Raw genomic sequence first — 25,118 nt, forward strand, 5'->3', positions numbered from 1 at the left:
AATTGACCTACGAAGAACAACTAACTGAGAGTGCAGCCTGACCAGAATAAATGCGGGTCCTGGAGGGTGGAGTTGGATTTACACCCCAAACAGATTCTGCAGCACCGACTGCCCGAACCGACTGTCGCGTCGGGTATCCTGCTGGAGGCAGTAATGTGATGTGAATGTGTGGACAGATGACCACGTCGCAGCCTTGCAAATCTCTTCAATAGTGGCTGACTTCAAGTGGGCCACTGATGCTGCCATGGCTCTAACACTATGAGCCGTGACATGACCCTCAAGAGCCAGCCCAGCCTGGGCGTAAGTGAAGGAAATGCAATCTGCTAGCCAATTGGAGATGGTGCGTTTCCCGACAGCGACCCCTAGCCTGTTAGGGTCGAAAGAAACAAACAATTGGGCGGACTGTCTGTGGGGCTGTGTCCGCTCCAAGTAGAAGGCCAATGCTCTCTTGCAGTCCAATGTGTGCAACTGACGTTCAGCAGGGCGGGTATGCGGCCTGGGGAAGAATGTTGGCAAGACAATTGACTGGTTAAGATGAAACTCCGACACCACCTTCGGCAGGAACTTTGGGTGGGTGCGGAGCACTACTCTGTTGTGATGAAATTTGGTATATGGAGCATGAGCTACCAGGGCTTGAAGCTCACTGACCCTACGAGCTGAAGTAACTGCCACCAAGAAAATGACCTTCCAGGTCAAGTACTTCAGATGGCAGGTATTCAGTGGCTCAAAAGGAGGTTTCATCAGCTGGGTGAGGACGACGTTGAGATCCCATGACACTGCAGGAGGCTTGATAGGGGGCTTTGACAGAAGCAAGCCTCTCATGAATCGAACGACTAAAGGCTCTCCAGAGATGGCTTTACCCTCTACACGATAATGGTAAGCACTAATCGCACTAAGGTGATTCCTTACTGAGTTGGTCTTGAGGCCAGACTCTGATAAGTGCAGAAGGTATTCAAGCAGGTTCTGTGCAGGACAAGAACGAGGTTCTAGGGCCTTGCTCTCACACCAAACGACAAACCTCCTCCACTTGAAAAGGTAACTCTTTTTAGTGGAATCCTTCCTAGAGGCAAGGAAGACACGGGAGACACCCTCCGACAGACCCAACGCAGCGAAGTCTACGCCCTCAACATCCTGGCCGTGAGAGCCAGAGACTGAAGGTTGGGGTGCAGCAACGCTCCGTCGTTCTGCGAAATGAGAGTCGGAAAACACTCCAATCTCCACGCTTCTTATGAGGACAACTCCAGAAGAAGAGGGAACCAGATCTGACGGGGCCAAAAGGGCGCTATCAGAATAATGGTGCCGCGGTCTTGCTTGAGCTTCAGTAAGGTCTTCCCCACCAAAGGTATGGGAGGATAAGCATACAGGAGGCCGGTCCCCCAATGAAGGAGAAAGGCATCCAACGCTAGCCTGCCGTGTGCCTGAAGTCTGGAACAGAACAGAGGCAGCTGGTGGTTGGTCTGAGAGGCGAAAAGGTCCACCGAGGGGGTGCCCCACTCTCGGAAGATCTTGCGTACCACTCTGGAATGAAGCGACCACTCGTGCGGTTGCATGACTCTGCTCAGTCTGTCAGCCAGACTGTTGTTTACACCTGCCAGGTATGTGGCTTGGAGGAGCATGCCGAACTGGCAAGCCCAACGCCACATCCCGACGGCTTCCTGACACAAGGGGCGAGATCCGGTGCCCCCCTGCTTGTTGGTGTAATACATTGCAACCTGATTGTCTGTCCGAATTTGGATAATCTGGCAGGACAGCCGATCTCTGAAAGCCTTCAGTGTGTTCCAGATCGCTCGGAGCTCCAAGAGGTTGATCTGCAGATCCTTTTCCTGGAGGGACCACAGACCCTGGGTGTGAAGCCCATCAACATGAGCTCCCCACCCAGGCGAGATGCATCCGTCGTCAGCACTTTCGTGGGCTGTGGAATTTGGAATGGACGTCCCAGGGTCAAATTGGTCCGAATGGTCCACCAGAGCAGTGAAGTGCAGCAACTGGTGGAGAGGCGGATGACATCTTCTAGATTCCCGGTGGCTTGGAACCACTGGAAAGCTAGGGTCCACTGAGCAGATCTCATGTGAAGACGAGCCATGGGAGTCACATGGACTGTGGAGGCCATATGACCCAGAAGTCTCAACATCTGCCGAGCTGTGACCTGCTGAGACGCTCTGGTCTGCGAAGCCAGGGACAGGAGGTTGTTGGCCCTCGCTTCGGGAAGGAAGGCCTGAGCCGTCTGGGTATTCAGCAGAGCTCCTATGAATTCCAGAGACTGGGTTGGCTGGAGATGGGACTTTGGGTAATTTATCACAAACCCCAGCAGCTCCAGGAGTTGAATAGTGCACTGCATGGACCGGAGGGCTCCTGCCTCCGAGGTGTTCTTGACCAGCCAATCGTCGAGATATGGGAACACGTGCACTCCCAGCTTGCGTAGATACGCCGCTACCACCACGAGGCACTTTGTAAACACTCGTGGGCCAGAGGCGAGCCCAAAGGGCAGCACACAATACTGAAAGTGCCGTGCGCCCAGGCGGAATCTGAGATACTGTCTGTGGGCTGGCAGTATCGGGATGTGAGTGTATGCGTCCTTTAAATCCAGGGAACAAAGCCAATCGTTTTTCTGAATCATTGGCAGAAGGGTGCCCAAGGAAAGCATCCTGAACTTTTCTTTGACCAGGAATTTGTTCAGGCCTCTCAGGTCTAGGATGCGACGCATCCCCCCTGTTTTCTTTTCCACAAGGAAGTACCTGGAATAGAATCCCTGCCCTTCCTGCCCGGGTGGTACGGGCTCGACCGCATTGGCGCTGAGAAGGGCGGAGAGTTCCTCTGCAAGTACCTGCTTGTGATGGGAGCTGAAGGATTGAGCTCCCGGAGGACAATTTGGTGGCAGGGAGGCCAAATTCAGGGCGTACCCGCACCGCACTATTTGGAGAACCCACTGGTCGGAGGTTATGAGAGGCTGCTTAGGCGCACGCTGTTGACGAGAACGAGCGCGCTGGGGCTGTCCCTGTGCCTGACGAGGCCTTCGAGCCGGCTGGGTGTACCTACGCTTGGTAAAAGCATAGGGTGCAGCCTGCCTGACCCGGGAAAAACGTCCACCTGCTGAGGTGGATGCTGAAGGCGCCCGGTGGGAGAGCTTGTCGAGGGCGGTTTCCCGCTGATGCAGTTGGTCCACCAGCTGCTCGACCTTCTCACCAAAAATATTATCCCCCCGGCAAGGGACGTCGGCCAGTCTCTGCTGGGTGCGGTTGTCCAAGTCAGAGGCACGCAGCCATGAGAGCCTGCGCATCACTATACCTTGGGCCGCAGCACGAGATGCTACGCCACAGGTGTCATATATACCCCTGGACAGGAACTTTCTGCACGCCTTCAGCTGCCTGACCACCTCCTGAAAAGGCCTGGACTGCTCCGGCGGGAGCTTGTCAACCAGGTCCGCCAGTTGCTTCACATTGTTCCGCATGTGGATGCTCGTGTAGAGCTGGTAAGACTGGATGTGGGACACGAGCATGGAAGATTGGTAGGCCTTCCTCCCAAACGAGTCCAGAGTGCGAGACTCCCGCCCCGGGGGCGCCGAGGCGGTATCCCTCGAACTCCGTGCCCTCTTGAGAGCAGAATCCACAACCGCCGAGTCATGAGGCAATTGGGGCCGCATTAACTCTGGGTCCGAGTGGATTCTGTATTGGGACTCTGCTTTCTTGAGGATGGTGGGATTAGATAATGGTCTCATCCAGTTCCGAAGCAGTGTCTCTTTGAGGACATTGTGCAACGGCACCGTGGAGGACTCTCTAGGTGGTGATGGATAATCGAGGACCTCGAGCATCTCAGCCCTCGGCTCATCCACAGAGACCACGGGGAAGGGAATGCATATAGACATATCCCTGACAAAGGAGGCAAAGGAGAGGCTCTCAGGAGGCGAGAGCTTCCTCTCTGGTGAAGGCGTGGGATCGGAGGGAAGGCCCACAGACTCCTCTGAGGAGAAATATCTGGGGTCCTCCTCCTCCCCCCACGAGGCCTCTTCCTCGGTGTCGGACATAAGCTCATGCAGCTGAGTCCTCAACCGGGCCCGGCTCGACGTCGAGGCACCGAGGCCTTGGTGTCGTCGAGCGGTGGACTCCCGCGCCTGCGGGGACGAAGCTCCCTCCATCGACGTCAACGGGGACTCCACCTGCGTGGCGGTCGAGACCGGCGCCGCAAGCACCCCCAGCGCCGGCACAGTCTGGCGCATCAGCCCTTCCAGGATCCCCGGAAGGATGGCTCTGAGGCACTCGTCCAGGCCCGCTGCCGGGAAAGACGGGGGAGCCGGTAGAGGCGTCGGTGCCGGAAGCTGCTCGGGTCCAGGAGACTGCACCGAAGTGCTAGGACCCTGACGCGTCGGTACCTCCACTACCGAGGGGGACCTTTCCTCTCGACGCTGACGCTTACTCGGCGTCGACTCCTCTCTGGCACCGGGGGCCGGGTGCATTGATGGCGACCGATGACGGTGCTTCTTTGGTTTCTTGCGGTGCCCGTCATCGGCGCTAGGTGGAATGGAGGAGGAGGAGGTCGATCCCCCTCGGTCTCGAGGGATCGGGTCAGACAGGGTTCGGTCCCGAGGGCCATGAGCAGAGGGAGTGACCGGGGCCGATTGCCCACGCGGCCTCTCACCCCTACCGTCACCGGAGGACCGGCGGGCTGACGGGACATGTGCTCCTGGGGTCGATGCCATCGGTGCCGATTTCGCGGACATCGATACCGGTACCGAAGAACCGGCCGTCGATACCGATGCCGTCGAGGTCGAGGGGCCGGCGCAAGTTCCAAAAAGACGGTCCCGAAGAACTTGCCTCGCAACTTGAGTCCGTTTCCGCAGACCAAGACACAAAGTACACGACTTGGTATCGTGCTCCGGCCCGAGGCACTGGAGGCACCAAGCGTGAGTGTCGGTCTGCGAGATAGGCCGGCCGCACCGACCACACTTCTTAAATCCACTCGGGACCTTCGAGGACATCGACGGAAAAATCGCGTCGGCGAAATCAAAGTTGTCGATGGTGGCGGTAAAATCACACCTCGAAAAACAACTCGACCGCGCGGCCACAAGGCCGCAACGCGACGTCCCCGCTAGAAAACGAGGGAAAAAACAGCGCGTTCTTTTTTTGAACAGAAGAAAAAAACTTTTGGGGAACACGCAACGAATAACAACGAAGGTTCGCGAACAACGCGACGGTTTTCCGGGGCTGATGAAGAGAGAGAGGTGAACACGTCTCTCTCCAGGCACGGAAAAGAAAAGACTGGCGGGAACGATCACACACGGGCGGGAAGACGGCCGCGCATGCGCGGTAGGCGTGCCCTGCGTGCGGACCGCCCGCGAAGCTTCTTCCGGTTGGTGGGGGCTGCCGCGGACGTCACCCTAGTCGTGAGAACAAGTAGCCTGCTTGTCCTCGGAGAATACTTGGATATATTATTGTAATAAAACTTGCTGTACGTTGAGATGGGGGGGGGCGGGGGAGAGAGCAGTTGCCAGGGAAAGATTGGATTTGTTTGTGGGGATTAAGAGAAGATATTGAAAGGGGGTGGAAGGTAGGGAGGTTGGGAAAGGGTGCTGGGGGGTGGGCGGTTTCACTTTTATTGGTCTTGAATCTTGAATCTTGAGCTTGAATCTCTTTTATAGATTGGAGAAATTTCCGAAGTCCGTCCACTGTAATAACAAGTTTAATGGGAAACCAAATGCCCACCTGAATGCCCCTGTCCAACAAAGCTTGTTTATATTGCCAAAGTTCTTTCCTCTGCTTGGGAGTTTCAGCACTAATATCCAGAAAAACATTTATTGTACAATTTTCCCAGGTGATAGCTTTTTGTCTTGCTATACGCAGAATATACTCCACATCAGTAAACCATAACATTTTAATGATGAAGGCCTAAGGGGGCATCGGGCTTAAGGTGAAGCTCCCAATGAACTCTCTCTCTCTCATATGGGGGCTGGGTCAGATGGTCCGGAAAGCTTTTATTGGTCAAGATCGGGAGGCGGGGCTGGTGGTTGGGAGGCAGGGACTTGTACAGTCTGTGCCAGAGCCGGTGGTGGGCAGCAGGACTGGTGGTTGGGAGGCGGGGATAGTGCTGGACAGACTTGTACGGTCTGTGCCAGAGCCGGTGGTTGGGAGGCAGGGCTGATGGTTGGGAGGTGAGGATAGTGCTGGGCAGACTTATACGGTCTGTGCCAGAGCCGGTGGTTGGGAGGAGGGGCAGGTGGTTGGGAGGCGGGGATAGTGCTGGGCAGACTTATACGGTCTGTGCCCTGAAGAGCACAGGTACAAATCAAAGTAGGGTATACACAAAAAGCAGCAAATATGAATTATCTTGTTGGGCAGACTGGATGGACCGTGCAGGTCTTTTTCTGCCGTCATCTACTATGTGTAAGATTTTTTGGGACAGGAGTAAAGTTGAGAGTGGGTCGATTTTATGTTGGGATATGAGCAGGGGTGTGCTGGTAAATTTTTAACAACAGGTTCTTTCTCCGGACATAGCCAGTTGGAAGGGCCAGGGGCGGCCGGGGGGGGGGGGGGGGGGGAGCAACACTTGCCTCTCTCTCTCCTCCCTCCCTTTGTGTGGGCACGCTAGGCATACCTTTGCTGGCAGCCAATAAATGGTTTGCCACCACTCCCAACGTCTTGCTCTGAGCAGCATGCTGGAACTTCTCTCATATGCTCGAGAAGTCCCAGCCTGCTGCCCAGAGCTGGAAACAAGGAGCGGGTAGCAGCAGTAGTCTATTTACTTGGCTGGCAGGGCTCAGCATCCCCACCAGCAAAGTAAAAGAGAATTCAGCAGGGGGCCCAAGCCCACATTTTGGGAGCCAGTTGTTAAAGTAGCCATGGAGGGCCCTACTTTAACAAGCGGCTCCCAAAATTCTTAAAAACTTAACAACCGGCTCTTGCGAGCCTGTGAGAGCCTGCTCCAACACACCACTGGATATGAGGGATGGGGCAGTCAGATGAACTTACAGTAGCCACCTCGAAAATAGGTAGCCTTAATATTCCAGTTAAAAGAAAGCGAGTTTTCAGACACTTGAGATCCCTTAAGGTTGATATTGCTATGTTACAAGAAACTAAACTAACCCAAGCCGACTCTCTCTGTCTTCAAGGACGGAACTGGGTGGTGCTCCAGTTCTATACTGCTACTTTCAAAAAGAGAAGGGTAATAGCTCTCATTAGAAAGCATAATCCATTTGGCATAATCCATTTGTAATTTATACTCAGGGAGGGAATACTGTGGGTCGTATGGCATGACTGACAGGTAAAATAGATACCTGAGAATGTACTATTGTAAATTTATATGCCTCTAATGGAGTGAAGTATGTCTTTTTTATTCAGATATAGTGGGTGACGTAATATTAGCGGGTGCCATGATTTATACTCTAGGCAAAGCAGATTGCAGGGTTCAAGTCAGGTAGCATACAGGGAAAGGAAAGATCTTAGAGATACTCTCTATAAATATTATTTGGAAGACGTCTGGAGGCTTTATAATCCAGGCAGCAGAGAATATACATTTTACTCAGGTAAATATCACACCTACTCTCATTTGGATTATTTCTTTACAGAATCTAAGTCCTTGTCTCGCTGGTCTAACTTGGTAATTCACTCTATTCTGATATCAGATCATGCTGTGATTACGTGGTTTTACAGATGGCATCACCTCATCTGTCTTTTAGGGCATGACATGCAAATATAGTGAATACAGACCTATTGCAATTGAAAACAAACTGGTCAGAATATCTGGCTAGAAACAGAATAGACAAAATGAAATTAGCCATGGTATGGGATGCAGGCAAGGCATACATGAGAGGAGTGCTTATTAAATTGGCAGTTCAGCATAAATAAGAGAGGGATAAAAAGAGGCAGGTCATATTAGACAAAACTGCTCAAGCCCACAGCCTTCATATATGTAATCCATCTTCTGTGCCTTTTACTAAACTATTAAATCTGAAAAAGCAACTGGATGCCCTGGATATTAATAAAATCCAATATTTATTATGTTGTACTAAACAAGATTACTTAGAGGGAGCAATAAGGTGGGTACATTTCTGGAACAGCAATTATGAAAGCAACAGAATGCTCATTGAATGAAGAAAATCATGGGATCTCAGGGGATCGGTAAATTTTCTCATCGGGACATAGTGGAAGAATTTAAGGTTTGAGTTTTTTTTTTAACAAAATTTTATACTCCTCTGAGTTGACATGTTCTGATGCAGCTATTTTGCAATATAATCAGGAAGCTGCTCTTCCATGGGTGGCAAATTTAGTTAAACTTCGGCTTAACGCTCCCATCTCTACATGTGGAGGAGTGGCCTAGTGGTTAGGGTGGTGGACTTTGGTCCTGAGGAACTGAGTTCAATTCCCAATGCAGGCACAAGTAGCTCCTTGTGACTCTGGGCAAGTCACTTAACCTTCCATTGCCCCATCTAAGCCACATTGAGCCTCAGCACGAAAGAAAGTGGAAAAAACCAACTTCAAGAGATCAAACAAAGTACCGGGATAAGATGCTCCAAAACACAAACTTTATTCTGACCCTACACGGGCCATGTTTTGGCTTTTACAAAAGCCTTCCTCAGGTTTCTAAAAAATAACATATATATATAATAATTAAATTAATACATAAAAATTTAAATCAGACAAATCATGTATAAAACATATATAGAAAATAACCAATCAGTATATTAGATTAATAAAAAAAGTGTAATTTAGAAAATGAAAATTGTAATGTAAACTATACTAACCATAATTCTATTATTACAACATCAGACTGGTATTGAGCGATAAAAATGGACGGGAATTGGAGAAACCATAGATACATGCCTCAGGAAATCTAATATACTGATTGGTTATTTTCTATATATGTTTTATACATGACTTGTCTTATTTTAATTTTTATGTATTAATTTCAATGTATTAATTTAATTATATATATATATATATATATATATATATATATATATATGTTATTTTTTAGACCCCCTGAGGAAGGTTTTTGTAAAAGCCGAAACACGACCCATGTAGGGTCAGAATAAAGTTTGTGTTTTGGAGCATCTTATCCCGGTACTTTGTTCGATGTCTTGAAGTTGGTTTTTTCCACTTTCTTTCGTGCTGTTGAACTTTTGTGGAAACTGTGAACCCCACTGGGTTTTACAGCCGCATTGAGCCTGCCATGAGTGGGAAAGCGCGGGGTACAAATGTAACAAAAAAAAAAAGAGATAGCTGAGGTTATCCGTCACTTGCTTAAGAGGAAGTCACCTGGGCCTGATGGATTTTCTGGGGAATGTTACAAATTAATGTCCAATAAAGTGGCTGAGGTCTTTAATCAAATTCTGGATAGTGGCACTTTCCCTCCATCTATGTATAAGGCCAATGTTGTGGTCTTGCCCAAACCGGGCAAAGATTTAACATTATGTGCAAGTTATAAACCTATAGCATTTTTAAACTTAGACTTGAAAAGTTTTGCTAAAATACTGGCTACCAGGCTAGAGGATGTTTTGCGTACTCTTATACACTGTGATTAAACAGGTTTTGTCAAGGGGAGACAGTTAGGGGATAATGTGAGAAGGGCACTTGACTTGATCAATATCTCCACTGAATGAAAGCCAAAGGCCCTTGTGTGGCTTTAGATGCGGAGAAGGAATTCGATCAAGTGGTAGTTCTTGTTTGAGGTGATGGATCAGACAGGGTTGGATGGGGCTTTTGGTACATGGGTTTGGAATTTGTATGTCCATCTTACAAGTTCCATTATGGTGAATGGGATTTCATCTGCAGAATTTCAGCTTCAGAAGGGAACCAGACAGGGCTGCTCCATGTCTCCATTATTTTTTGCTCTTGCAATAGAATCCCTAGCCCAGATAATTCGAAAGAATTCTCATATACAATCAATTCAGATAGCGGGTGAGGAACAAACTTCTGCTGTATGCTGATGATACATTAGTATTTATGGAAAATCCAGTTGCTTCCTTACCTACATGAGATCCCCTCATTTGGGGCCATTTCAGCCTTTAAGGTAAATATCGAAAAAGATGAAGTGTTATGTTTTAATTTAACTGCCCAGGAGCAATGTCTAATCCCATTTAAGATATCTACTGTCAGCATCAGTCCAGAGCTTAACCTGAAAGTTTTTGTGAGAGAACCGTCCAAATGCTGCTTTATGTCACTTTTTAGAAGTTTTTCTCTTTCGAAAATGAGCCCCATTGTCTCTTTCTATTCTTCTTTTTGGAATATTATGACCAGGATATCCAATTCAAGTGTAGCAGGGCCCCAAAATGTGTCTTCCTTCAAGTAAAAGGAGAAACAATCTGTGTCCCTGCTCCAGATTACTGCCACTCCAAGATAATGAGGGGGTGGGCTAGCCTGGCAAAACCTAGGAAGTAGATGTTCTTCAGAATTGGAGGGAAGTATGAATGGGAGTCTTCTTTCTCTGAGGAAGTCCAGTAAAGATGCTGAAGCTGAAATAGTGGACTTCCAGCCCTGAGGCACATAAAGGACTTTGGTCCACTGTGCCAGAGACCAAGGGGGAGGAGGAGAAGAAAAAGGTCAGGAGTGAGTCAAGAATGACAGAGAGAAGACAGGACTGTCAAAGGCTGAATATCACCTGGAATGTTAATACCAACTGTAGTACCCTTTTCCTTTTTTGTCACACTTGCCTTGGATTTTAAATTGAATCAACAAAATATAAAACACTTTTACCTGGAGAATTCCAGAACGTTAAGGAGTCTAAAGACCTGTTCTTTGCCCATCTGTAAAACAAAAGCAAAAAAAAAATATATATACACATACACACACACACAATTCATTATAGCAGTTTTAAAGTAGAGCAAAATGAAATCAAAGCTTATCCAGTCTCAAAACCTATGTGATAGTAACTAAATAACTGTGATATCAGCGCCCTCTACTGGTAAAAGTGATCTATTTTCTTACTTGAATCCCTATATTATTATTTTAATTTTGTATAACACTGCTGTACAGAAACATATAAGAGAGAGTCTCTGCTCCATAGTACATACAGTCTAATCTAGAGAAAACAAATAAGGTTCTGTGAGACAATGATACCTAGAAAAATAAAGTCAAGAATACCATATTCAGGAAAAATAGAGATCCAAGTTATAAAAGTGGCCTCATAGAAAAACATTTTTAGGATAGATCTGAAATCTAGCTAGAGGGGGAGGATGACATATATGTTTCAGGAAGGATATTCCAGGTATTGTTAGAGCTGTATAGCGATGGAGAAGAAGGGAACAGATAAGAGTGACTTAGCGGAATTGCTCACCTGTAGTGGAGGTTCTCCATAGACAGCAAGAGAATCAGATACCTGACTGGGTGATGTCATCCTCAGAAGCATGCTCTATTAAAATTCAGAAGAGTCCCACCGGAGTTTAGAGACTAGGCAGTTGAAAGAATTCTGGGAGTTCAGTGCAGCAGACAGCTCTGTGGGTGTGGTGGGTGCTAAACACCCCCAATATTGAGCAAGCTCCTTCATTTGTTTCCAAGGAAGTGTAATTTGTTTTGTTTATTTTCAAAATATAAGGGTGAAATGGAAATGGGAAATGATATACCACCTTTCCGAGGTTTTTGCAACTACATTCAAAGCGAATGCTACATACCTGTAGAAGGTATTCTCCGAGGACAGCAGGCTGATTGTTCTCACTGATGGGTGACGTCCACGGCAGCCCCTCCAATCGGAAACTTCACTAGCAAAGGCCTTTGCTAGTCCTCGCGCGCCCATGCGCACCACGCATGCGCGGCCGACTTCCCGCCCGAACCGGCTCGTGTTCTTCAGTCCCATATGTAGCAAAACAAACAAGGGAAGACACAACTCCAAAGGGGAGGCGGGCGGGTTTGTGAGAACAATCAGCCTGCTGTCCTCAGAGAATACCTTCTACAGGTATGTAGCATTCACTTTCTCCGAGGACAAGCAGGCTGCTTGTTCTCACTGATGGGGTATCCCTAGCCCCCAGGCTCACTCAAAACAACAAACATGGTCAATTGGGCCTCGCAACGGCGAGGACATAACTGAGACTGGCCTAACAATTATCCAACTAACTGAGAATGTAGCCTGGAACAGAATAAACATGGGCCTAGGGGGGTGGAGTTGGATTCTAAACCCCGAACAGATTCTGAAGCACTGACTGCCCGAACCGACTGTCGCGTCGGGTATCCTGCTGCAGGCAGTAATAAGATGTGAATGTGTGGACAGATGACCACGTCGCAGCTTTGCAAATCTCTTCAATAGTGGCTGACTTCAAGTGGGCTACCGACGTTGCCATGGCTCTAACATTATGAGCCGTCACGTGACCCTCAAGAGCCATCCCAGCCTGGGCGTAAGTGAAGGAAATGCAATCTGCTAGTCAATTGGATATGGTGCGTATCCCCACAGCCACTCCCCTCCTGTTGGGATCAAAAGAAACAAACAATTGGGCAGACTGTCTGTTGGGCTGTGTCCGCTCCAGGTAGAAGGCCAATGCTCTCTTGCAGTCCAATGTGTGCAGCTGACGTTCAGCAGGGCAGGAATGAGGACGGGGAAAGAATGTTGGCAAGACAATCGACTGGTTCAGATGGAACTCCGACACAACCTTTGGGAAGAACTTAGGGTGAGTGCGGAGGACTTCTCTGTTATGATGAAATTTGGTGTAAGGAGCCTGGGCTACCAGGGCCTGAAGCTCACTGACTCTACGAGCTGAAGTAACTTCCACCAAGAAAATGACCTTCCAGGTCAAATACTTCAGATGGCAGGAGTTCAGTGGCTCAAAAAGAGGTTTCATCAGCTGGGTGAGAACGACATTGAGATCCCATGACACTGTAGGAGGTTTGACAGGGGGCTTTGACAAAAGCAAACCTCTCATGAAGCGAACAACTAAAGGCTGTCCTGAGATCGGCTTACCTTCCACACGGTAATGGTATGCACTGATTGCGCTAAGGTGAACCCTTACAGAGTTGGTCTTGAGACCAGACTCAGACAAGTGCAGAAGGTATTCAAGCAGGGTCTGTGTAGGACAAGAGCGAGGATCTAGGGCCTTGCTGTCACACCAGACGGCAAACCTCCTCCATAGAAAGAAGTAACTCCTCTTAGTGGAATCTTTCCTGGAAGCAAGCAAGATGCGGGAGACACCCTCTGACAGACCCAAAGAGGCAAAGTCTACGCTCTCAACATCCAGGCCGTGAGAGCCAGAGACCGGAGGTTGGGATGCAGAAGCGCCCCTTCGTCCTGTGTGATGAGGGTCAGAAAACACTCCAATCTCCACAGTTCTTCGGAGGACAACTCCAGAAGAAGAGGGAACCAGATCTGACGCGGCCAAAAAGGAGCAATCAGGATTATGGTGCCTCGGTCTTGCTTGAGTTTCAACAAAGTCCTCCCCACCAGAGGTATGGGAGGATAAGCATACAGCAGACCCTCCCCCCAGTCCAAGAGGAAGACATCCGATGCCAGTCTGCCGTGGGCCTGAAGCCTGGAACAGAACTGAAGGACTTTGTGGTTGGCTCGAGATGCAAAGAGATCTACCAAGGGGGTGCCCCACACCTGGAAGATCTGGCGCACTACTCGGGAATTGAGCGACCACTCGTGAGGTTGCATAATCCTGCTCAACCTGTCGGCCAGACTGTTGTTTACGCCTGCCAGATATGTGGCTTGGAGCACCATGCCGTGACGGCGAGCCCACAGCCACATGCTGACGGCTTCCTGACACAGGGGGCGAGATCCGGTGCCCCCCTGCTTGTTAGTGTAATACATGGCAACCTGGTTGTCTGTCTGAATTTGGATAATTTTGTGGGACAGCCGATCTCTGAAAGCCTTCAGAGCGTTCCAGACCGCTCGTAACTCCAGGAGATTGATCTGCAGATCGCGTTCCTGGAGGGAACAGCTTCCCTGGGTGTGAAGCCCATCGACATGAGCTCCCCACCCCAGGAGAGACGCATCCGTAGTCAGCACTTTTTGTGGCTGAGGAATTTGGAAAGGACGTCCCAGAGTCAAATTGGACCAAATCGTCCACCAATACAGGGATTCGAAAAAACTCGTGGACAGGTGGATCACGTCTTCTAGATCCCCAGCAGCCTAAAACCACTGGGAAGCTAGGGTCCACTGAGCAGATCTCATGTGAAGGCGGACCATGGGAGTCACATGAACTGTGGAGGCCATGTGGGCCAGCAATCTCAACGTCTGCCTAGCTGTGATCTGCTGGGACACTCGCACCCGCGAGACGAGGGACAACAAGTTGTTGGCTCTCGTCTCTGGGAGATAGGCACGAGCCATCCGCGAATCCAGCAGAGCTCCTATGAATTCTAGTCTTTGCACTGGGAGAAGGTGGGACTTTGGATAATTTATCACAAACCCCAGTAGCTCCAGGAGGCGAATAGTTATCTGCATGGACTGTAGAGCTCCAGCCTCGGATGTGTTCTTCACCAGCCAATCGTCGAGATATGGGAACACGTGTACCCCCAGCCTACGAAGTGCCGCTGCTACTACAGCCAAGCACTTCGTGAACACTCTGGGCGCAGAGGCGAGCCCAAAGGGTAGCACACAGTACTGGAAGTGACGTGTGCCCAGCTGAAATCGCAGATACTGTCTGTGAGCTGGCAGTATCGGGATGTGCGTGTAGGCGTCCTTCAAGTCTAGAGAGCATAGCCAATCGTTTTCCTGAATCATGGGGAGAAGGGTGCCCAGGGAAAGCATCCTGAACTTTTCCTTGACCAGATATTTGTTCAGGGCCCTTAGGTCTAGGATGGGACGCATCCCCCCTGTTTTCTTTTCCACAAGGAAGTACCTGGAATAGAATCCCAGCCCTTCTTGCCCGGATGGCACGGGCTCGACCGCATTGGCGCTGAGAAGGGCGGAGAGTTCCTCTGCAAGTACCTGCTTGTGCTGGAAGCTGTAAGACTGAGCTCCCGGTGGACAATTTGGAGGTTTGGAGGCCAAATTGAGGGTGTATCCTTGCCGGACTATTTGAAGAACTCACTGATCGGAGGTTATGAGAGGCCACCTTTGGTGAAAAAGTTTCAACCTCCCTCCGACATGCAGATCGCCCGGCACTGACACTTGGATGTCGGCTATGCTCTGCTGGAGCCAGTCAAAAGCTCGTCCCTTGCTTTTGCTGTGGAGCCGAGGGGCCTTCCTGAGGCGCACGCTGCTGACGAGAGCGAGCGCGCTGGGGCTTAGCCTGGGCCGCAGGCTGTCGGGAAGGAGGATTGTACCTACGCTTACCAGAAGAGTAGGGAACAGTCTTCCTTCCCCCATAAAAACGTCTACCTGTAGAGGTAGAAGCTGAAGGCTGCCGGCGGGAGAACTTGTCGAAAGCGGTATCCCGCTGGTGGAGCTGCTCTACCACCTGTTCGACCTTCTCTCCAAAAATATTGTCCGCACGGCAAGGCGAGTCCGTAATCCGCTGCTGGATCCTATTCTCCAGGTCGGAGGCACGCAGCCATGAGAGTCTGCGCATCACCACACCTTGAGCAGCGGCCCTGGACGCAACATCAAAGGTGTCATACACCCCTCTGGCCAGGAATTTTCTGCACGCCTTCAGCTGCCTGACCACCTCCTGAAATGGCTTGGCTTGCTCAGGGGGGAGCTTGTCCACCAAGCCCGCCAACTGCCGCACATTATTCCGCATGTGTATGCTCGTGTAGAGCTGGTAAGACTGAATTTTGGCCACGAGCATAGAAGAATGGTAGGCCTTCCTCTCAAAGGAGTCTAAGGTTCTAGAGTCCTTGCCCGGGGGCACCGAAGCATGCTCCCTAGAACTCTTAGCCTTCTTTAGGGCCAAATCCACAACTCCAGAGTCGTGAGGCAACTGAGTGTGCATCAGCTCTGGGTCCCCATGGATCCGGTACTGGGACTCGATCTTCTTGGGAATGTGGGGATTACTTAAAGGCTTGGTCCAGTTCGCCAGCAATGTCTTTTTTAAGACATGATTCATGGGTACTGTGGACGCTTCCTTAGGTGGAGAAGGATAGTCCAGGAGCTCAAACATTTCAGCCCTGGGCTCGTCCTCCACAACCACCGGGAAGGGGATGGCCGTAGACATCTCCCGGACAAAGGCCGCAAAAGACAGACTCTCGGGAGGAGAAAACTGCCTTTCAGGGGAGGGAGTGGGATCAGAAGGAAGGCCATCAGACTCCTCGTCAGAGAAATATCTGATGTCCTCCTCCTCCTCCCACGAGGCCTCACCATCGGTATCAGACACAAGTTCACGAACCTGTGTCTGAAGCCGTGCCCGGCTCAACTCCGTGGAACCACGGCCACGGTGTGAGCGTCGAGAGGTAGACTCCCTCGCCCGCACCGACGAAGCTCCCTCCGCCAACGTCGTCGGGGAGCCTTCCTGGGAGGCGACCGCAGTCGGTACCGCAAGCGGCACCGATGTCGGAGACCTCACCCCGGGCAAGGGGCCAGCCGGCGCCTCACTCGACGGTACCGGTGGTGCAAGCACCCCCGGTACCGGAGGGGAAGGACGCAACAGCTCTCCCAGGATCTCTGGGAGAACGGCCCGGAGACTCTCGTGCAGGGCGGCTGTGGAGAAAGACATGGAAGCCGATGCAGGAGTCGAAGTCAGAGTCTGTTCCGGGCGTGGAGGCTGTTCCAGGCTGTCCAAGGTGGAGCGCATCGACACCTCCTGAACAGAGGGTGAGCGGTCCTCCCGGTGCCGATGCCTGCTGGGTGCTGACTCCCTCGGCGACCCAGAGGTCTCGGTACCGACTCGGGAAGGAGACCGGTGTCGATGCTTCTTTGACTTTTTCAAACGAAGCATGTCACCGGAGCTTCCCGGTACCGACGAGGAGGACGTAGAATCCAGCCGTCGCTTCCTCGGGGCAGAGGCCGAAGAAGGTCGGTCTCGGGGGGGCTGTACCGCAGGAGCCCTCAGGGTAGGGGGAGACCCACCCGAAGGCTCACCGCCACCAGCAGCGGAATGGACAGCCCTCACCTGCACTCCAGACGAAGCACCACCGTCCGACGACATCAGCACAAGTGGAGGTCCCGGTACCACCGACGCCGACGCAGCCTTCCGATGTCTCGGCCCCGACGATGCAGAGGGTCGATGCCTCGATGCAATGGATACAGTCGCGGCCGAGGGCGGAGGTCTTGACGCTGACGACGTCGACGCACTCGATACTCCCGGTGCCGATGAAGAGCCCGAGAACAACACGTTCCACTGGGCCAATCTCGCTACCTGAGTCCTTTTCTGTAAAAGGGCGCAAAGACTACAGGCCTGCGGGCGGTGCCCAGCCCCCAGACACTGAAGACACGACGCGTGCCTATCAGTGAGCGAGATTACCCGGGCGCACTGGGTGCACTTCTTGAAGCCGCTGGGAGACTTCGATGACATGGGCGGAAAAATCACGCCGGCGAAATCAAAACTCGTAATTGCGGTAAGGCACCAAAAAGAGGGGGAGAAAAAACTTGACCTGAGGCCTCAAAGGGGCCTACCCCGAAAACGAAAGAAAACTTATCGGGGCCAAAAACTAGAAATATGGGGAAGGGAAAAAGACCGAAAGGCCCTTCTCCGAAATCCCTTTTTTTTTTTTTTTTTAGAGCGAAAAAGTCAAAAGACGCGCGAGGGTCAACTTAAGGGGCGTGAACGGCGCAAACACGACCGTACCGAGCGCGGACAAAAGAAGACTGACGAACACGAGCCAGTTCGGCGGGAAGACGTCCGCGCATGCGCGAGGACTAGCAAAGGCCTTTGCTAGTGAAGTTTCCGATTGGAGGGGCTGCCGTGGACGTCACCCATCAGTGAGAACAAGCAGCCTGCTTGTCCTCGGAGAAAGCAGTTTACATATATTCAGGTACTTATTTTGTACCAGGGGCAATGGAGAATTAAGAGACTTCTCCAGAATCACAAGGAACTGTAGTGGGAATTGAACTCAGTTCCCTAGGATCAAAGTCCACTGCACTAACCACTAGGCTACTTCTCCACTCCAAGGAAATTAATGTATCATCTGTAGAGGTCATATATCACTTACAATAAGAGCATTAAAAAAAAAAGTAAGAAAATTGGAAAGCTGCAAAAACAAATAACTTTCCAAAGAAAAGAAAACTGAAAGGAGGTAGATTAAAATAGACACAAATATTAAAAGAGAAAGAAAATAGCAAAATGCTGTAAATATTTCAGTCTAATAGAATATATTGCCCTATAACTCAGCACCAGCAACTTGGGTTTACATATTCCTCTAACTTCTCTCCCTTACTTCATATTCCCATGACTCTATCAGATCTTGCAAATGTTTAGGATCTAGAAAACTATATTCTTTCCCCTGAAATTTAACCAGACGCCTCCTGGATAACTTCAGGAGAAACTGTAAACCTGGGCCAAAGGTCTTAAAGCATGAAATTCCCTCTGAATCTTCTGGGTTTTCTGTGAAACATCAGGGAAAATGTTTATAGTATGGTCATGAAAGGGTACCAAACGATTCTTGAAGAAATGTATTAGTTCTAACCCCTCTTAGAGCTGCTTTAAAAAGTCACAACTGTGTGCTTCAATGCAGACTACTGGACATATGTCTCCAAAAGTGGAGGAGTGGCCTAGAGGTTAAAGTGGTGGACTTTGGTCCTGGGGAACTGGGTTTGATTTCCAATACAGGCACAGGTAGCTCCTTGTGACTCTGGGCAAGTCACTTAACCCTCCATTGCCCCAGGTACAAATAAGTACCTAAGCCGCATTGAGCCTGCCATGAGAGGGAACGCGCGGGGTACAAATTAAAAAAAAAATCTCATTAAGTCTGCAACTAAAAAGCATTCAGACTCTTCCCCAAATATTCTTCATTCTTGAAGAAACATAATAGGCTTTAATACTAACATGGAAAGAGTCAGAACTCAGCTGCAAAGTCTTCAGGAAATATTGTTTAAGTATCTCAGGTGATGAAATAAGATTACAAAAAAGAAAACTAAGAAATTGTAAATTACAAAATTGAATACATTTCTCCACCCTCTCTAGTTTATTTTCCAGTAATAAGTTCCCTTTAACAATAAAACTATGCACTGTATCAATGGCTTCCAGTTTTTTTTGAATGGTCTTCCATTAATGTCCTTTGTGTATTCAGATCTTTTTCCAATAAGGACAACTTGTTTACAGCCACGGTGTGAGCGTCGAGAGGTTGACTCCCTCGCCCGCACTGGCGAAGCTCCCTCTGCCGACGTCGTCGGGGAGCCTTCCTGGGAGGCAACCGCAGTCGGTACCGCAAGCGGCACCGATGTCGGAGACCTCACCCCGGGCAAGGGGCCAGCCGGCGCCTCACTCGACGGTACCGGAGGCGCAAGCACCCCCGGTACCGGAGGGGAAGGGCGCAACAGCTCTCCCAGGATCTCTGGGAGAATGGCCCGGAGACTCTCGTGCAGGGCAGCTGTGGAGAAAGACATGGAAGCCGATGCAGGTGTCAAAGTCAGAGTCTGTTCCGGGCGTGGAGGCTGTTCCGGGCTGTCCAGGGTGGAGCGCATCAACACCTCCTGAACAGAGGGTGAGCGGTCCTCCCGGTGCCGATGCCTACTGGGTGCCGACTCCCTCGGCGACCCAGAGGTCTCGGTACTGATGCGTGAAGCAGACCGGTGTCGATGCTTCTTTGACTTTTTCAAACGAAGCATGTCACCGGAGCTTCCCGGTACCGACGAGGAGGACGTAGAATCCAACCATCGCTTCCTCAGGGCCGAGGCCGAAGAAGGTCGGTCTCAGGGAGGCTGTACCGCAGGAGCCCTCAGGGTAGGGGGAGACCCACCCGAAGGCTCACCGCCACCAGCAGCGGAATGGACAGCCCTCACCTGCACTCCAGTCGAAGCACCACCGTCCGACGACATCAGCAATAGTGGAGGTCCTGGTACCACCGACGCCGACGCAGCCTTCCGATGTCTCGGTACTGACGATGCAGAGGGTCGATGCCTCGATGCAGTCGATACAGTCGATGCCGAGGTCGGAGGTCTTGACGCTGACGACGTCGATGCACTCGATACTCCCGGTGCTGCTGTCGACGAAGAGCCTGAGAACAACACGTTCCACTGGGCCAATCTCGCTACCTGAGTCCTCTTCTGTAAAAGGGCGCAAAGACTACAGGCCTGTGGGCGGTGCCCAGCCCCCAGACACTGAAGACACGACGCGTACCTATCAGTGAGCGAGATTACCCAGGCGCACTGGGTGCACTTCTTGAAGCCGCTGGGAGACTTCGATGACATGGGCGGAAAAATCACGCCGGCGAAATCAAAACTCGTAATTGCGGTAAGGCACCAAAAAGAGGGAGAGAAAAAACTCGAACCGAGGCCTCAAAAGGGCCTACCCTGAAAACGAAAGGAAACTTAACGGGGCAAAAACTGGAAATACGGGAAGGGGAAAAAGACCGAAAAGGCCTTTCTCCGAAATTCCCTTTTTTTTTTTTTTTTTAACTAGCGAAAAGTCAAAAAGACGCGCAAGGGTCAACTTAAGGGGCGTGAACGGCACAAACACGACCGTACCGAGCGCGGACAAAAGAAGACTGACGAACACGAGCCGGTTCGGGCGGGAAGACGGCCGCGCATGCGCGGTGCGCATGGGCGCGCGAGGACTAGCAAAGGCCTTTGCTAGTGAAGTTTCTGATTGGAGGGGCTGCCGTGGACGTCACACATCAGTGAGAACAAGCAGCCTGCTTGTCCTCGGAGAAATAAAATATATATTTTCATTTTTTTGTTTTAGGATAAAGTAGTATTGTAGCTGTGTTAATACATGTTTATAATAGAACATGTAAATAAGGTAATTTTTTATTGGACTAATTTTAATACATTTTGACTAACTTTCGGAGAACAAAACCCCTTTCCTCAGGTCAGGATAGGATACTGTAACAGCACTATACTGTATTGACCTAAGGAAGGATGTTTTGGCCTCTGAAAGCTAAATGTATTAGTCCAATAAAATGGTATTATTTTATTTTCTATATTTGTTAATTTGTAAAGCGGTGATTGGTACTTGTTAGTTTTTTTCAAATTTACAACTGCTGTCTTTATATTTTGCACAGTACTAGGGGACATTTTCTGTTTCTGTGGTATTACATTGTATGCAGAGTCTGGCATCTTGGGGGCTTTCAGTTTAATTTTTGTCTAAATAGAAAGTTTATGATTACTTATTCTATAGTGGATTAGGGTGTATCTGTGTTTGTGAAAAAGACATGGCTTTCAGTTGGCATTGACTGTGCAGGATTAACGATCTGTATACTATTCTGTCTGGTTTCATTTTACAGTAGGTGAATTGATGTTCTAGTGCTCACTGTAGTGTTTAAGATGCTTTTCTTTTCCTTGTGTGACTCGTAGAAATGACTGCTTATGGTATGGTAGAATTGCTCTATAGGTCCTGAGTGTTTTGTATTCTCGGCATGCCTAGTACTGGATTTTGGAGGGGGTGTTCAAAAATGACCAGCCCCGGGTGTCAACTACCCTAGCTACACCACTGACATCTGATCCTGATTGTGGAAGAATGAGGAGTGTGCCAGGAGTCCAGGAGCAGAATAACATGGTGGAGGAGGATACAGGAATGGATACAGGAATGGATTGGGCCAAGCAAAAGATACCAGGAAAAAAGGAAGAGACAGTCGTCAGTGTTATGGAATGCTGTGGTTTGGAACAGAGAACTGAGAAATCCCAAGTAAGTTCGGTGAAATGGAAGGAAACAGCTGGCGAAACATCAGATCAAAAGAGGACAGATATCAGGAGGACTGTAGGAATGGAGGAGATATCAAGAAAAAGGGAAGAGACAGTCTTAAGTGCTGTGGAATGCTGGGTTGCAGGTACTTTGGAGCAGAGAACAGTGAAATCCCAAGTAAGTGCGGTCGAATGGAGGAGAACAGATGGTGAAACATCAGATCAGAGGAGGATAGAAATCAGGGATTCTACAGGAATGGAGGTATACAGATCTGTGACTGAGGGGCATCGGGTGGGGGAGGAGGGGAGAGAGGGTGGCAGCAACAGCATGGGGGGGGGGGGTGATGCAAATATTATGTGAAGGACAAAATATGCCAGCGATTTTGGGTGAAACAGATCAAAATGTGTCAGCGTTTTTATGTGAAGGAGAAGGAGGGAAGGAAAGGAGAGGAGGAAGACAGAAAGGAAGAGGGGAGGCAAGAGGGGAAGAATGGGAGTGGGTCAGATTGGGGAAGGAGGGATGGATTGTCTTTTGCAGAGGTGGTGGGAGGGGGAAATAAGGGGGGTTGGGGTGGACGAGGTACACAGGAGAATTGGGGAGGCCCTTCAGTTAGGCATCAGAATGTGGTACAGTTAAGGCGGGTGGGGGAGGGTGCGATGCAAGGGAGGGAGAGGGTTTTGAGGGTTTGAGGTTGGTTTTGAGGCTTGGCTTTCTCCCGGAAGACCTGTTTGCATGCATACACCCAGTCAATGTGCCTGAATATGATATCAGTTTTTCGACACAGCGTGGCATGGAAGTCTTTTGGGAGAAATACGTTTTTGTGTTGGCCGGTGCGGACTGCGTGCGAGTCTTGACTCCTTGTTCTCTTTCATTCTCTAGTCTGCTTCAGTGTCACGGAATGGTTAATTAAGGCTGGTGATCTGTAACTTAAGGTTCCTGGAAGAAGGTGTGTCTCCAGGAGAAGATTGAGAAGCACTTCTAAGTGCCACAAAAGTACATATTTGATTCTCCTGGATAAGCCCGCCTGATCCAGCTTCTCCCTGGTGGTTCCAGTCCATCTGCTCCAGTTGCTCCAGCCCGCCTGATCCAGCTTCTCCCTGCTTGTCCCAGTCCAGCTTGCTCCAGTCCGCCTGATCCAGCATCTCCAGTCTGTTCCGGTCCGCCTGATCCAGCTTCTCCCTGCTAGCATGTTCCTGCCCTAGTGTGTTCCAGTCCGCCTGCTCCAAGCCTGCTCCTGTCTGCATGATCCCATCTCGTGATCCCAGCTTGTTCCAGTACGCCGACCCAGCTTCCCCTGCTTGCTCCACTGTTCCAGTCAGGCTTCTCCCTGCTTGTTCCAGCCCATCTGCTCCAGTACACCTGCTCCAGCCTGCCTACTCCGGTACACCTGCTCCAGCCTGCCTACTCCAGTACATCTGCTCCAGCGTGTTCCAGTCCGCCCGAACCAGCTTCTCCCTGCTTGTTCCAGTACACCGGCTCCAGTCTGCCTGAACCAGCTTCTCCCTGCTTATTCCAATACACCTGCTCCAGCCTGCCCGCTCCAGTACATCTGCTCCAGCGTGCTCCAATCCACCTGATCCACCTGAACCAGCCTGTTCCAGTCCGTCTGCTCCAGCCTGCTTGCTCCAGCTTCTCCCTGCTCATTCCTGCTCATCTGCACCAGCTTGTTCCAGCCTGCCTGCTAGCTTGTCAGCCATTGACTTACTCGCCTGCCTGCTAACCTGTCAGCCCTTGTCTTATCTGCTCTCCAGAATCTCCCTGCTCGTTCTTGTCCACCGGCTCCAGCATGCCCCAACCCGCCTACTAGCTTGTCAACCACTGATTTACTTGCCTACCTACTAACTTGTCAGCCATTGACCTACCTACCCCCCCAGCCTCTCCCTGCTCATCCCTGTCCATCCGCACCAGCTTGCTCCAGCCTGCCTGCTAGTTTGGCAGCCACTGCCTCACTTGCCTGCCTGCTAACTTGTCAGCCATTGACTTACCTGCTCTCCAGTCCATCTATCCCTCCAATTCCAAGCCTCCGACTCTCCGCTCTATCTATCTACTTCTCATCTCAGTCTCTACACTTACACCGCAATCACTACTTATGGCCCCTGTCCACATTCTCTTCCTTGCCCTGTCCCTTCCTAATCTTTTTCCCCTCCCCTTACCGCTGTCTACTGCTGGAACTCATTGCCCACCTGTGTTCCCTCCCAACCTGCCCACTACGGCAATACCCTATTCACCCCCATCCCTCACCACCTCACCATCTCTCTTGTCCCCCTCCTCCTTCCTAGCCCTTAATCTTCAACACCTCCTTCCTACCATTAACCCTTCACTATTCCTCCTAAGTGCACCCCGTCTTCGTCGCCCGACCTCCCCCACCCTCCTCCGCACTCTCCTGCTCCTCCTCCTGCTATCCACGGGAGACATTAATCCTAATCCAGGCCCCCCTCACCTGTCCTCCTCCTATCCACACAAACGATTCCGTGACGCCTCCAATCTCGTCTCTATTCCCCTCCTCCCCCCCTCTTCCCTCCCCTTCTCATGTGCCTTGTGGAATGCCCACTCGGTCTGCAACAAACTGCCCTTCATCCACGATCTCTTCATCTCTCGCTCCCTTCAACTACTCGCCCTAACCGAAACCTGGCTCTCCCCTGACAACTCTGCCTCAGTCGCCGCCCTTTGTCATGGAGGTTATCTCTTCTCCCACACTCCCCGCCCAGATGGCCGCGGCGGAGGCGTCGGGCTACTTCTCTCGCCCTCCTGTAGTTTCCAACCCCTCCTCCTGCCGCAGTCTCACTGCTTCTCGTCCTTTGAAGCTCACTCCATCCGACTATTCTACCCATTACCACTCAGAGTTGCTGTCATCTACCACCCCCCTGATAAGCCCCTCTCTTCATTCCTTACTGACTTTGATGCCTGGCTCACCGTCTTTCTTGATCCCGCATCTCCATCCCTCATTCTTGGTGATTTTAACATTCACGTTGACAACCCATCCAACTCCTACGCTTCTAAATTCCTCACTCTGATATCCTCCTTTAACCTCCGACTATCCTCTACCGCCCCTACTCACCGTGATGGCCATTGTCTCGACCTCGTTCTCTTCTCTTCCTGCTCACCTTCTAATTTCTGCAACTCAGTCCTTCCTATCTCAGATCATCACCTAATCACCCTCACACTTCATCACCCTCCCCCTCGACCTCGCCCAACTATAACCACTGCCTTCAGGAATCTCCAAGCTGTCGACCCCCCTACCCTATCCTCTCACATCTCCAATCTCTTCCCGTCCATCTCGTCTTCTGAATCTGTCGACACGGCTGTCTCTACCTACAATGAAATTCTCTCCACTGCTCTGGATACCCTAGCACCATCTGTCTCTTGCCCCACTAAGCGCATTAATCCTCAGCCCTGGTTAACCCCTTGCATCCGTTACCTCCGCTCCTGCACCCGATCTGCTGAACGACTCTGGAGGAAATCTCGCACCCTGTCAGAATTCACCCATTATAAATTCATGCTATCCTCCTTCCAGTCCTCCCTATTCCTTGCCAAACAGGAATATTATTCT

The 25,118-nt window shown here is 50.5% G+C and overlaps 1 protein-coding gene across 1 annotated transcript in view; it reads right to left on the reverse strand.

Moving 5' to 3' along the window:
* ATP8A2 (ATPase phospholipid transporting 8A2) overlaps positions 1-25,118 on the reverse strand; it is a 1,572,980-nt gene that overhangs the window by 1,060,998 nt on the left and 486,864 nt on the right. Inside the window, exon 18 of the mRNA XM_030202396.1 lies at positions 10,683-10,732. Coding sequence (XP_030058256.1) covers positions 10,683-10,732 — 50 coding nt within the window. The remainder of the gene's footprint in view (positions 1-10,682; positions 10,733-25,118) is intronic.

This window comes from Microcaecilia unicolor, chromosome 4 (assembly GCF_901765095.1).
Source record: "Microcaecilia unicolor chromosome 4, aMicUni1.1, whole genome shotgun sequence".
Lineage (NCBI taxonomy): Eukaryota > Metazoa > Chordata > Amphibia > Gymnophiona > Siphonopidae > Microcaecilia > Microcaecilia unicolor.